Source organism: Pelodiscus sinensis, chromosome 9 (assembly GCF_052426305.1).
Source record: "Pelodiscus sinensis isolate ZL-2025 chromosome 9, ASM5242630v1, whole genome shotgun sequence".
Taxonomy (NCBI): domain Eukaryota; kingdom Metazoa; phylum Chordata; order Testudines; family Trionychidae; genus Pelodiscus; species Pelodiscus sinensis.
Window position 1 is genome coordinate 37,323,476 of NC_143060.1, and position 13,818 is coordinate 37,337,293.

Here is a 13,818-nt window from a genome sequence, read left to right on the forward strand (position 1 = left end):
GCTTTGGCAGCCACCTGTTATGTAGCCACTGTTCCACGGAGCGGCAGCCCACCAGGCATCCCCGGCTGTAGCTCCAACCCTAAAGGGTTGCCTCTCCTACCCCGCTGCCTCTAATTGAGGCAGCACCATGGAGCTTTTAAGCTGGCTTCGGCTCCCCCCAGTACTGACTCCCACTTGCCCCCCAGGAAGCAGAGGAGAGGAGGGAGGCAGGTCCTCAAAACCAGCATGTGCAAGGAGCCTACTTGAAAGCCAGCTCCCTGCGCGTATTGGCTCCTGCCTGCTCCCTTCATACTGCTGCCTCTCTATCAGAGGCAGCAGCACAGGGCTGGAAGGAGAGGCAGGTGGATCCTGTTCTTCCGGGGAGCCAGCTTTTAAGCCAGCTCCCCATGGGCACTAGCTTCTGCTCCTTCCCCCACACCTTGCTGCCTCTGATATAAAGACAGCAGGGAGGGAGGAATGCATGTAGTTGAAAAAGTTAACCAATAAACCCAGTCTAATCAGTTAATCATGTGGTCTTCATGTTGATGTCCCTACAATTTAGTATTTTAGGAATATTTTACAACAGCAACCTGAGGAGATAACTCCTCAAGAAGAGTTTGGAACCCAGAAGAGAAGCTGTATGATTCTACTCTACTGTGGTCATTATATCACCATGTCAAAGATATTAAAAACACTGTCAAACTAGGGGTGCTAAGTAGCATTTAGTTAGCTAATTGAGTAGTCAATGGAATTTCCATCGACTATTGATTAGTTGATATGAGGGAGCACTTGCTTACCCCCTCTGCAGTGTGGCAGTTTAAATGTACAGGCAGTCCCCGGGGTTACGTACAAGATAGGGACAGTAGGTTTGTTCTTAAGTTGAATCTGTCTGTAAGTCGGAACTGGCATCCAGATTCAGCCGCTGCTGAAACTGACCAGCGGCTGATTCCAGGAAGCCGGGCTTCCTGTAGTTAGCACTGGTCAGTTTCAGCAGCGGCTGACTTGGGAACGCCTGGGGCAGAGCAGCTGGGGTGCTGCTGGGTTGCTCCAGTAACGCCGCTCCTCGGCGCTACTGGACCCACCCAGTAGCACCCAAGCTGCTCTGCCCCAGGCGTCCTGATTCAGCCGCTGCTGAAACTGACCAGCAGCGGCTGAATCAGGACTCCTGGGGCAGAGCAGCTGGGGTGCTGCCGGGTTGTTTCAGTAGCGCCCAGAGCGGCGCTGCGGGACCAACCGGCAGCGCCCCAGCTGCTCTACCACAGACGTCTTGAGAAAAGCCTGGTCTGCTGGGGGGGGGGGGGGGGGGCGCGCACTAGCTACACCCTCCCCCCAGCAGACCAGGGAGACGCGGGCGGCGGACCGAGATGCACCGCGGCTTTGCTCCGTGTCTCCCTGGTCTGCTGGAGACCAACAGACCAGGGAGATGGGGAGCAAAGCCGCGGAGCACGCGGGCAGCGGGACAGCCCAGACGCGCCGCGGCTGTCCCGCTGCCAGCGTCCTCCGAGGCTTTGCTCCCCGTCTCCCTGGTCTGCTGGAGACAGCAGACCAGGGAGACGGGGAGCAAAGACAGCCGCGGTGCGTCTGGGCTGTCCCACTGCCCGCGTGCTCCGTGGCTTTGCTCAGCGTCTCCCTGCAGCAGACCAGGGAGACGCGGAGCAGCTTTTCTTGCCCCGGAGGATGCGGGTGGCGGGACCACGGCATATCTGGGCGTCCCGCCGCTCCCGTCCTCCGGGGCGAGAAAAACCCCGTTTGTAACTGCAGATCCGACATAAGTCGGATCCGCGTAACTCGGGGACTGCCTGTAGTAGGCGCTGGACATGCAGGCGAGACCATGGGGATGTCAGTTAACTGGTTACCAACAAACATCACCTGGTAAGGGTGAAGCTTAGCGTGTAACCAGTTAATTGTTCACATACCTAATAAGATTTTCAAGTCAATAAATGATAAGAGGTATACATCTGAATCCAATGCACAGAGCTTTAAAGGGAAAAGTTTGCACTCTAATTAATACTATGCCTGGTCAAAATTACCCTATTCAGAAGTTTTCTGTTAATTTTGTCAAGTTCAACTACTGTCTTACCTTTTGGATCATTATGAGTCAACAGCTGGATGTCAAATTGTTTTGCAAATGCTGTGAGGTCAGGTGGCATCACACAACAGGAAGCTAAATTTACTTGGTTACTATTTGGTTTCACCTGAAAGGGAGAAAGATCCTTTAGATGAAAAGCCACTACATTAGACATGTTTCAGCAGCTTTTATTATTGAATAAAATCTGCTCTGTATCGTTATTCTGAGCATTTTGACTTGAACCTTCTTTCAGATACCAGAAATAACAAACAAACCACACACCTGACCCTACGAAATGCTGTCAAGCACACAAGTCCTATTGGCTGTAGTGACCACAGAACAAGGGTAGACTGTGTGGGTAGACTCTGCAAGGAAGGGTAGACTCTGCAAGGAAGGGTCTGATACACCTCCAGAAATCTCTCCCGGCTGCAGGAAGTGTTACATTCTAGGGATGTGAAGAACTAGTCGACTATCCGATAAGTAAATGCTTATCAGATAGTCGACAGGATAGTCAACTAGTCACTTTTTCCATCCTTTCTGCCTCGATCAGATAGAGGCAAGCAAGCGGAGTGGGAAGAAGAGAAGGGTACCTCAAAGTGGCAGCGCCCTACAGAGCCCAGAGTCAGTTGCTCCATGCGGTGCTGCAGCTTTGAATGCCACAGGGAGCCCAGCATCAGGCTCTTCATGCCATTTCAAAGCGGCAGTGCCGCTTAGAGCCTGGGATCAGCCAGGGACTCCCCAGCTGTCCCTGGGCTCCATGTGGCTCTACTGCTATGAATGCCCTGGGGAGCCAAATGCCAGGATCCCCATGGCATTTATAGTGGCCACACCACACGGAGCCACCTGAGAAGTTCCCAGCTAACTCTGGGCTTCATCGCTTTCCACTTCGAAGTGTAGCAACAGCCCTAGGGTTGTTGCTATACTTCAAAGGCGGAAGTGCCCTACTGACTAATTGAATAGTCGACGGAAAAATGCATTGATTATTCAATTAATCAACTACCCGATACTTAACACCCTTATTACACTCCCCTCCCCTTCCTGTCTTCATTGCTCCTCAGCCACAGAGGGGTCACTGTACAGGGAGCTGCTCTCCTGTCTGGCCAACCCATATATATCCAGACCATCCCATGCCCAGACTCATCCTTCTGCTATCTGAACTCCCACTTCACTGGTACCCCCTGCATCATCTCTTGCTGTGCCCCACCTTCCATACATGTTGAATCCCCCCTGTATCTAGACCTCCATTTAAGCCCCTCTCCTGTACCCCAGGACCCCAGGTTTAGCTCCTTGCTCCTATACTCCCCAGCCTCTGCACATGGTCTATCTTGACAAGCCCCCTGCACCTGCCTCAACCCCACTAACCCCCAACTAGCTGCACAGGAACCTCCACCACATCAAACCCCACTCCCTCAGCACTTGATCCCCAATGAATCTCCCCCAACCATCCCCATCCACTAATCCCCATCCTCACAGCCTCAGGCTCCCCCTACTGAGCCCCACACACCTTCACTTGGATTCCCCTGCAGTGTCCTATCCCCCTGTACCTGAACTCCTCCCCCACCCCGCCAAACAAGACCCTATTCATCCAGATTCCTACCAAGCTACTCAGGCCCAGATTGACCCACAGAGAATCCTCCTATTCCACACTTGGATCCCTCCACACCAAGCCCCTTCACATTTGGATCCAGTCAGGCTGAGCCCTACACCTGGATAGGTGGCCAGGGCTGGGCATTCATGTGAAACACTATCCCTTTGACTTGCTATTTTAGTACACCTGGCATGGAGGGGACAACGAGGAGTGTTTCTGAGGCAGGCCTGCCCCTTATACCGTGTCTGGTACAACCTCTCTGAGTCTATGTTCTGTGGACTGGCCTTGCAAGATGATCTGCCACCTTGGTGCTCCCTACTGCTATGCTGAGGCCTCCACATTTAAATTTTAAAATTAAAAATCTTATTTTTATATATGTTGAACTAAATATGTGACATACCAAGAAAATAGTAAATACCACACCTTAGAATTACTATGGTTCAATAGCCTGTCCTTACCTGTGACCACAGATACAGTTGCTCCAGCAGTGTTTTATCTAGATCAGAGGTACCTATGGCAACAATCTTTTTGTGTTCAACTAAGTTCTCAAGTTCGCCCCAGTAAGGCTGTAAATACTCCAAAGAAAGATTAGTTCCATCTTCAATAGGAGGTGGAGCAATGATCACAGAATCTAATTGGGCAACCCCAAGGGCAGAACATGCTGAGGGGAAAAAAAAACCTGAGATAAGAATATAAAGAGTAAGCTGGACAAGACATCTTTCAAAAACATGAATATATACTTAGCTTTACACCACTTCCATTTCTGAATCATTTTAGAGCCTCAAAGTATCTTTGTACCGAAAGACAGTAACTGAATTTCTGTACTTAGTTAAGAATCAAATATGGAGCTGAAAACTGAATTTCAGATGCATCTTGTGATGAAAAATGACTTCAACAGAGCCTGTAGCTCCCTATTCCTTCTTCAATCTTAACATATTTGATTTTACATCAAGAATGGTTGACATTCTTATTACTGGTTGCAATTTTGACTTCTTGTTCTAGTCTTTTACCCTCAGCTTCCATAGCTGCCCAAGTTCTGGAAAAGACCATGAAGAAACACAGAGGCTATTCACATGCAACTGTGATTGAGGAGTTAACTGAAAACCAATACTGGATAGAATGGATCTACACTTAATATGATTGACATTAATAGTGTATGCTGTTCCAAATTGTGTCACAGTTTTGCATAGGATAACTTTGTAAAGGTTATCCAAGTTATTTGAGGTTTATGGAATAAACATAAAATATTAAATCAACTTAAATTGGCAGGTCACCCAAGCATCTTCCTGAATTATCTGTTAAGTTCATATCTGAAAGTCTTATAAATTATATAACTGAAGCATAAAGTAAATCTCTTTCTTTTTGTTGGTAACAAACTCATCATCATCTGACATGTTATTAGCATATGTCTACACTAGGGATGTCACACTGGGCTCATTAGTTAATCTGGACGGTAATGCGTGTCCACACTCCGCTGCTGCTTCTGTATCGGAGGCAGCACCACAGGTGGGCAGGTGGGAGCCACTATGTGCAGGAAGCTGACTTAAGCCATCCTGCCCCTGCTCTGCTGCACAACCTCCTGCCTCCGCCACATTGCTGGTTCTGATACACAGGCTTAAAAGGCCCCTCTCCCCAGTAAATGTATATCCACTGAAAGTTTCGGGCAGTACACATTTACCAAAACAAATTATAACATGCCTAGTCTACACTAAGCTACCAAGCTTCCATCAAACACATGCTAAAAATAGTAGCATAGTGAAAGTAGCATGGCTAGCTGTGCCATCTACAAACTTGTTTGAACACATGGATATGTTATCATATATTGCTTGTAACAATGCTCACAGCTGTCCATGCTTTGCAGTTACACTACTATTTTTAGCACGCTAGCTTGAAAAGAGCTAGCACAAGCATGTCTACATGAGTTGGGAATCACACCCCTAACTCAGTGCAGATGTACTCTCAAAGTCATATCTTTGCACCCTCTGCTGACTTGCCCAAAATGAGAAAGATCTGGAAGAGGACAAAGTCCAACAATAAAAATGTAATTTGAATTAGATTCATTATGTACATTTACCTTGTACATTAGAAGTGCAGAATCTGTCAATAGTCTAAGTATTAAAAGAAGACTATATTAAAACTCAAAGTGACTTTGAAATCTTGTTCACAAAAAGTGACTGGAAGGAGGAATGAAAAGAATACTGTAAGGGAATTAGAATGTCTGTTCTTTACTCAGTCAATTTCTAATTTTCATTTATACCTGGTTTCCAACCCCTTAAGAGATTGTCTGTGAAAAGCTGACAAACATGTCAAATAGTCAGATGTTGATGTCGTTGAAAAAAGGATAAATATCAATTTAATTTTTCATATTCATACTAGTGATATAAATTAAGTCAGAGGTTCACCATCTGTAACATGTCCATCCTTAAAAATCAAAATGCTTTTACAAGTGATTCCAGGATTTTCAAACACATTTTTCAAATATGCATTCATATGAACTGAACATTTTTCAAATATTTTAAGAAAGCATAAGACAAGAGAACTAGACATTTTCTGACCCTCAGGAATTGTGCAAACCCAATGAACTTTCAAGATGGTATCAAGGTCAGTGTTTTTGTTTACTTCCCTTAAGTATTTGCAGGACATGCTTAGTTCCTCTTTGGACAAATAAGACTTCAGATAAAAGGTGTTATATTGACAGCGTATTAACATTACATTCACTTTTATTAAAACAAATATTTCAAATTTGCTGTTGCAGAGTTAAAGTTACATTACTAAAAAAGAAGCTTCAGGGGATAGCCAAGTTAGTCTATTACAGAAAAAAACCAACAAATGGTCTGGTAGCACTTTATAGACTAACAAAACATGTAGATAGTATCATGAGACATCAATACTGTTGTTTCTGCAGTATTCAGAAGTAGGCAGGGAAAACTGGAAAAACATTTAAAGTTTCACCCATGAGCTCAGAATCAGATAAGAATCAATTGCACATCTTATGCTAAATAGGGTTTGTTTAAATTAAGTTGATATCAGACAACCTTATTCCTGCAATTAGATTCACACAGGGGGGCTTATTGTATCTACCAGAGCAGGGCAAACAGATCCAACTGAAATGTGGGGACCTAAGTGCCTATATTATATTTAATGCATTCATATGAACTGAACATATAAATTAGACCTTAAAAGTAAAATGGCCAGACTTATTAAATTAAAATTGTTAAAACTGCTAAAGAAATTGCAGAATAAATTTAGGCAAATGTCATATTACCCTCTTCAGCACAGAGAGGAAGACAATCTAATATTAAGTATTACAAATTGAAGAATTCTTGGTAATAATCAGAAAGTAGAAAGCCTTAAACCAAGTTTCTGTTTTGCACTTACCGATATCAACTGCATCTCTGATTGAAGAAGAGTTTGATCCTGCGACGAACAGTTTTGCTGCACATTAAAGAAATGTGAGTTAACTAAAACCAGCTCTTCGAGAATACAAGTAAAACGCATACAGCAAGAACACCTCCAGTTATCTACTAGAATTCAATAAATCTTATGTTTTGGCAAGAAAGAGTGCTTAGGACACAAGTCAACCACTTAAGGAATTGAAAGGTATTTAAAAAAGATGTTCTTAAAGGCGAAACAGAATTGTAGTATGCTTTCTGAAATATCTTCAGAAAGCTTTTAAGACAGGAGGGTACATAGAAAGACAGTCTCTTGCAAAAGTGAAACAGATGTGTTTTGATAGTTTAAGAAACACTGGCTTAAAGTATGTTCCGTGAGCAACTCGCAAGTGTGCCGTGACCTCTTCTTTGTTTTTGTCTTTTTTTGTCTGACATTTTTTTTTTTGAAGAACATTTTCATAGGTGTTCCACATTAAAAAAAAAATCATCATTTGGTGTCCCATGGTCTCAGAAAGTTTAAGAAACACCACTTTAAGCAATCACAATAAGAGGTTTGTTTTTACAACCGTTAATCTCAGAACCAATAGATCTCACTCCTCAACTTACTGAAGCTCAAAGTTTACCATACATAATTTGTTCTTTTTCCTCAAAAAAAATTTGTACTAGATAAATCATTACACTAAAAATATGCTTCCAATGTTATTCCTTAATTACAGAATTTGTCATTCTGTGGACAACCTGGAAGGAGGAAAAGGGGCTCGCAGCTGGAGTTCTGAAGTTGGCAAGAATATGGATTTCACTGCTAGTAGGCTCCCTGCTTTGAAACTGATCTCTAGGCTGGGCTCAAACTCAGGCTGTGAGCCTGCCACTGTGCTGACAGTAAGGAATGGGGCAGCCGTGAGCCTTTTACTAGACTCAGTTTCACAACAGGGAGCCTATCTGCAGTCAAACTGTTATTCTTCTTAATTTCAGGACTTCCACTAGAAACCTCTCCCCTCTTATAAGGGCAATAGCAATCATGAAACTGACAAGAATGACAACCAACAGCCCATGTGAGTCTCCCTGACTACATCAACATAACTTCATTTCCACAACACATGTAGTGTTTATGATGTCAGTGAGGCAAGCCATTCACTTCGGCGGAAGCACCCTTCTAGTGTAGACACTGACGTAATAAGTGATAGAAATGTAGCCGTGTTAGTCTGGTGTAGCTGAAACCAAATACAGGACTATGTAGCACTTTAAAGATTAACAAGATGGTTTATTAGATGATGAGCTTTCGTGGGCCAGACCCACTTCCTCAGATCAAATAGTGGAAGAAAATAGTCACAACCATATATACCAAAGGATACAATTTAAAAAAATGAACACATATGAAAAGGACAAATCACATTTCAGAACATGTTCTGAAATGTGATTTGTCCTTTTCATATGTGTTCATTTTTTTAAATTGTATCCTTTGGTATATATGGTTGTGACTATTTTCTTCCACTATTTGATCTGAGGAAGTGGGTCTGGCCCACGAAAGCTCATCATCTAATAAACCATCTTGTTAGTCTTTAAAGTGCTACATAGTCCTGACGTAATAAGGTAGACATAAGCTGCCTTATGTTGATCAAGCCTCAATTTGGTTACAAACTAAGAGTATGTCTATATATAAACCCTACAGCTCCTCAGTGAAGACAGTAGAATAATTCCTAGTTGAACATTGTAGTTATTTTCCTGAAAAAGCTACTTAAGCAAAACAATGTTAAGTGAATCCAATTTCTGCATAAGAATTAATGTAAATAGGGGGTTTAGGTTCTAGGGAAATTTTTTTCAGCATACAAAAGGATGTATATTTATATACAGTATAAGTTTTAAAATATAAGTTTTAAACAATTTAGTATTGTATATGGCAGGGGAGGGCAAGAAGCAGTTATCAAGCTGGATCCTGCCCACCAAGCTGCTGGATCTGGCCCGTGGCCGCCTTGCCAGAACTCTTTCTACAGAGTGACTGCCACTGTTTTAAACTGCAGTCTGCTGATTGCTATGCATTTGGGCAGGGAGGAGAAAGCTTGGCATACTGTCCCTGCACTCCAACAAAATCCCTTAGCTCCCATTGGCCAGTTTCCAGCCAATAGGAGCTGAGAAATTTTGCTGAAGGCAGCGGAAGCGAATGAAGCCTCCTTGTTATGCTTGTAAGGAGCACATAGGATCTTTTTCAGGGGAAAAAGGCAATACAGGAGGGCCCCCGACTTGCAACGTGATTGGTTCCTGGGGAAACGTCATAAGTTGGGGGTGTCGTAATGTGAACCCTAATTTACAATAGGCACCATACACCATCGTAAATGTGGGCCAAGGACATAAGTCAGGGTTTTTCAACCCCTTCTGAACTTACAAAAATGGTTGTAAATGTGAGGGGTCAGAACCTGGGCGGTTGCAAGTCGGGGGACTCTTGTACACCATGTTTATTGAGAATACAGTAGAAAAAGCAGCTAGCATATGCTTCATAAAGATAAGCACGCACGCACACACACGTATACACAGGTACTGCAGATGGTGTATAGTTACCAGTCTGTCGTGGCTCAAGTCCATCTTGCTGGCCAGGCAAAGCTGACTGACTGAGGCGTCAGGGTTCCTTTGAGACTCCTCTGACGCTTGGCTTTGCAGGACTGAACTCAGAGTTTCACTGGCAAAAGCCAGTGGTAGAAATGTAGCCATGTTAGTCTGGTGCAGCTGAAACAAAAAACAGGACTGTATAGCACTTTAAAGACTAACAAAATGGTTTAATATGTGATGAGCTTTTGTGGGCCAGACCCACTTCCTCAGATCAAATAGTGGCAGAAAATTGTCACAACCATATATACCAAAGGATACAATTTAAAAAAAATGAACATACATGAAAAGGACAAATCAAATTTCAGAACAGAAGGGGAATGGAGGGGGACGGAAAGGGGGGGAGGTAAATGTCTGTGAAATTTGATTTGTCCTTTTCATGTGTTCATTTTTTTAATTGTATCCTTTGGTATATATGGTTGTGACAATTTTCTTCCATTATTTGATCTGAGGAAGTGGGTCTGGCCCACGAAAGCTCATCACATATTAAACGATCTTGTTAGCCTTTAAAGTGCTACACAGTCCTGTTTTTTGTTTTGGCAAAAGTAAGTAAGCCTTCCTTTTTTTACATGTAAGTTCCCATTTGAGTCACTGGGTTTTGCAATGTCAGGCTGCAAACCTTCATATGTTCATCTTAAGGTGTTTTTTTCCCCCAGTTATCCTTTGATGTTTGTGGTCAGGTTTCATAATCTCTTGTTAGTGGTCTCACCTTCAGGAGTGTCTGCCTGTTTCCAGGACTCAGCTATTTTGCTAATTTCTTCAGCCTTTATCCAGCCTCAGGCATCATGGATGTTTTCTTATCTCCAAGTATCTCAAGTCTTTTTGACCTCTGGACCTTCCTGATGACTTTCACACACATTCTCCACTCACACCAAACAATTTACAGAGCACTTCAGACAAAGGATTATAGAGTTACTAGAAGACACAACTTAGTTTGCAATGCAGACATTGTCTACTCATGAGAAACAGTGTGAAATACAAGCATATAGAACTTTATTAGAGGACTGTGCTCCCTGCTTGTACACTCGCCAACCTCCCTCTCACAGTCATCTTCCATCTACATTGGTCATCTTCCTTTCCAAGTGCAAACTAATGGTTCTTATCAACCTCTTGTAACTATTTAGTTTTTAAGGTACTACTAGACTATTTGTTTTTTCACTTCACCAGGTGGGTATTTCAGTTTTAGGAAATTAATATCACCCTCACACTGGATGAAGCAGAAGCATGGAAGAGATTACAAACACTTCCTTGCAGAAATTGAACATGATATTGATCGCACACTATCCTGCTGGAATGCAACACTCGCTCCTCATCACAGTGCATATGCAAATGCATAGTTACAAAGGGGGTATGTGTGCAAGAGAGAGTGAATGCCAGACAGACATGCATTGCCACTTTACGTACGCTGCCCTTATAAATAGACCAGGAATTCCAGACATATGACTCTGTAATTGTGATATCTAGCTTTGTAGAGATGGGGTTCTGACTGGGGACATCCTGACATCAGCAACCCTCTCCGCCTCCCTTGCACAGCAAGCAGGAGGCTCCCTGGAGCAGCTCCAAGCTACAGGGCAGGAGCAGCAAGACAGTGGGGAGAGGGGAAGCTGAACTGCAACTGCCAAGTTGCATACCTTACAGGGAACTTAGGGGAGCTGCCAGCCCACTCTGGTTTCAAAACTCCATAAGGACAGGCTGCTTTTCCAGAAAATTCAGCAAGTGGTGGACAAGGCAGGCAGCCAATGTTATAAAGAAGCAATGCACAACTTTACACATGCATGCGCTCGAATAGATAAGCAACGTACCAACTAAACAACTTTAATCAGGAGATCGTTAAGTGAGAGTTACTGTACCTACAGTACCTGGGTTGGAGAGTAGGAGGTCTCCCATCAGAGTAGGGACTCCATCTCCTCAAGAGGCAAAATTCTCCCATCAACTGGTTACTATTTACACTGCATCATTCAAGGGTGTGGATTTTTCACACTCTTGAATAACATAGTTATACTAACGTAATTTGCAAGTACATACCAGACCTAAGGAATTAGTTCAACTGCTGCTCAGAATACATATACTATAGCCCCTGGCTGCAACAGACCCAAAGACTGTTCCAGCAACTAGGGACTGCTGGAGCAGTGCTTTCTACATACCCTGTATCAATGTAGTTACATGAAAGCAAATCTCATGTCTAAGAATATTTAACAGGAGGTTGCACCTATTTAACTAAGTCCATTTCCAAACCAATTTAGCTAAATCAGTGCAATTTGCGCAAGTAGACAAGGCCTGGCCTGATTGAGAGACCGAATGATTTGACCAAAGTGAGTCAAAGAGATGGGAATGGAACTCCAGTTTTCTGATTCTCACTGTATATCTACATGGGGATAAAAAGCTCTGGAATATGGCTGTAGCTGGCTTGGGTCACTCGCAAGTCTGTGTAGATGAATTCTGTGTAGAGGTTTGGCTGCAATCTAAGCTCTGGGATCCTTTACCCACTCAGGAACCCAGAGCATGGGTGCCAGCCCAAGCCTGAACCCTTACACAGCAATTTTTCAGATCCAGAATCCAAGCTCCACATATCCAAGTTGGCTGACCTGGGCCAGTCATTATTTTTTTATCCTGTGCAGACATATTCTAAGTCATGTCTAAATAACAGGATGAGATGCTGTCTCATCAGGTTACTCAGTCCTTTTGCAGATTTTCTTTTTCCTCTTATTTCCACTCTCCTCTTTTCCTCCTCTTCCCAACTCAGATACACTCTACCTTAATTAATATTCATGAAGAAACTTAAAGTCACAAGCTTTGCTCCCACTGAACAGATCCTCCTACCAACCCCAAGTAACCAAACCTGTTAGCCAGAACAAAGCTATTTAGTTTTTTTAAGTTCACTAAGTTTAAGTATATTCTGCAAAGCAAGAATACTTTTTTTTTCATTCCTTACCTGAAACTTTTAATTCTTCCCTTTCTTCATGATTTATCTTTTCTATTGCTTGATCTACAGTACACTCCAGGACATCTGGCATTTCCTGCAGTAAATACATGACATTCAGGAACAGTTTGTCAATATTAGAAAATGAATAATCTTCAGAAAAATGCATCGACAGCACTACAGCTATTCTGTTGTAACACCATAATGTACATGTTTTCTATAGCAAGAGAATGAGGTTTTTCCATTGCTATAGATAATCCACCCCTCCAACTGGTGATAGCTAAATCAACAGAAGAATTCTTCCATCAGCACAGTCACATCTGCTATGGAGGCAGGTTGCCATAGCTGAGTTAACCTAACTTAAATGTAGACCAAGCCAGAGAACATCTGTCTCTGCCCTCAAATACAGAGATACTTTTGAGGCTCCTAGTGAAGTAGAATGGCTTTCAAGAAGCCATGTGCATGTTTTTTCATCACCCACAAGGATCCTTAACATGAAGCCAGCCATAGAAGCTCATACATACAAGGCTGTAGGTTCATGCAACATATACCTGGCCAAGATTCTCTTCTCTCCTGCCACAACCGTCAGATAAGTTATAAGAACACATCTAACTGGGCTCACCTATCATGTCGCTGTCCTCAACCATACCTCCACCTATCATGTCGCTGTCCTCAACTGAGGAGAGAAGGAGTCACAAAACAAGAGCAAAATCCCCAGAACAAAAATTAGAAAAAAATATTTTGGAAGCTCTACATATAGTTCCATGGTTAAGGTTGAGCTGAGCTTTGAACTTAAAGCAAGAAACGCCCACAACATATCCTTTCCCACGTTACAGAACAAACTTAGAATATGAAGTTTCTGTGAATTCACTGGTAATCAATTATTTTATTAATTAAAATTAACTTTAATTTAAAAATAGATCCTTTAAAACAACTATGCACATGTGCTGGACCATGTTTTGGGAAACAATATAAAAAGAAACTTTCTATATAGTTCACACTTACTAATCAAATACATTTGAAGAAAGGAGAAGGGGGATTAGTTTTTTCCCCAGATATACTTTGTAACCGAAAGTTTCTCTTTGAGCACTCGATAAATAATGTCCTTCTGGAGAATTCCACAAATTGCTCCCTTTCAAAACTGCTGCCATTTCCCATTGCTCTAAATGGGACTGACACCAAAAGTACTCTCAGTTGATGGTCATTTTGATGAGAAAAATGGTCTTATCAATTGGCTAGAGCTTCACTGGTGCCTCACAGCACCGGTCACTAA

The 13,818-nt window shown here is 42.9% G+C and overlaps 1 protein-coding gene across 2 annotated transcripts in view; it reads right to left on the bottom strand.

The window, feature by feature from the left end:
- The window catches only part of GCLM (glutamate-cysteine ligase modifier subunit), a 41,701-nt gene that overhangs the window by 8,212 nt on the left and 19,671 nt on the right, over window positions 1–13,818 (bottom strand). For both annotated transcript variants that reach the window (XM_075936563.2, XM_006114145.3), the window contains 4 exons: window positions 12,558–12,642; window positions 7,014–7,070; window positions 4,094–4,296; window positions 2,060–2,174 (listed from right to left, as the gene is read on the bottom strand). In XM_075936563.2, the coding sequence (XP_075792678.1) occupies window positions 2,060–2,174; window positions 4,094–4,296; window positions 7,014–7,070; window positions 12,558–12,642 (460 nt within the window). The remainder of the gene's footprint in view (window positions 1–2,059; window positions 2,175–4,093; window positions 4,297–7,013; window positions 7,071–12,557; window positions 12,643–13,818) is intronic.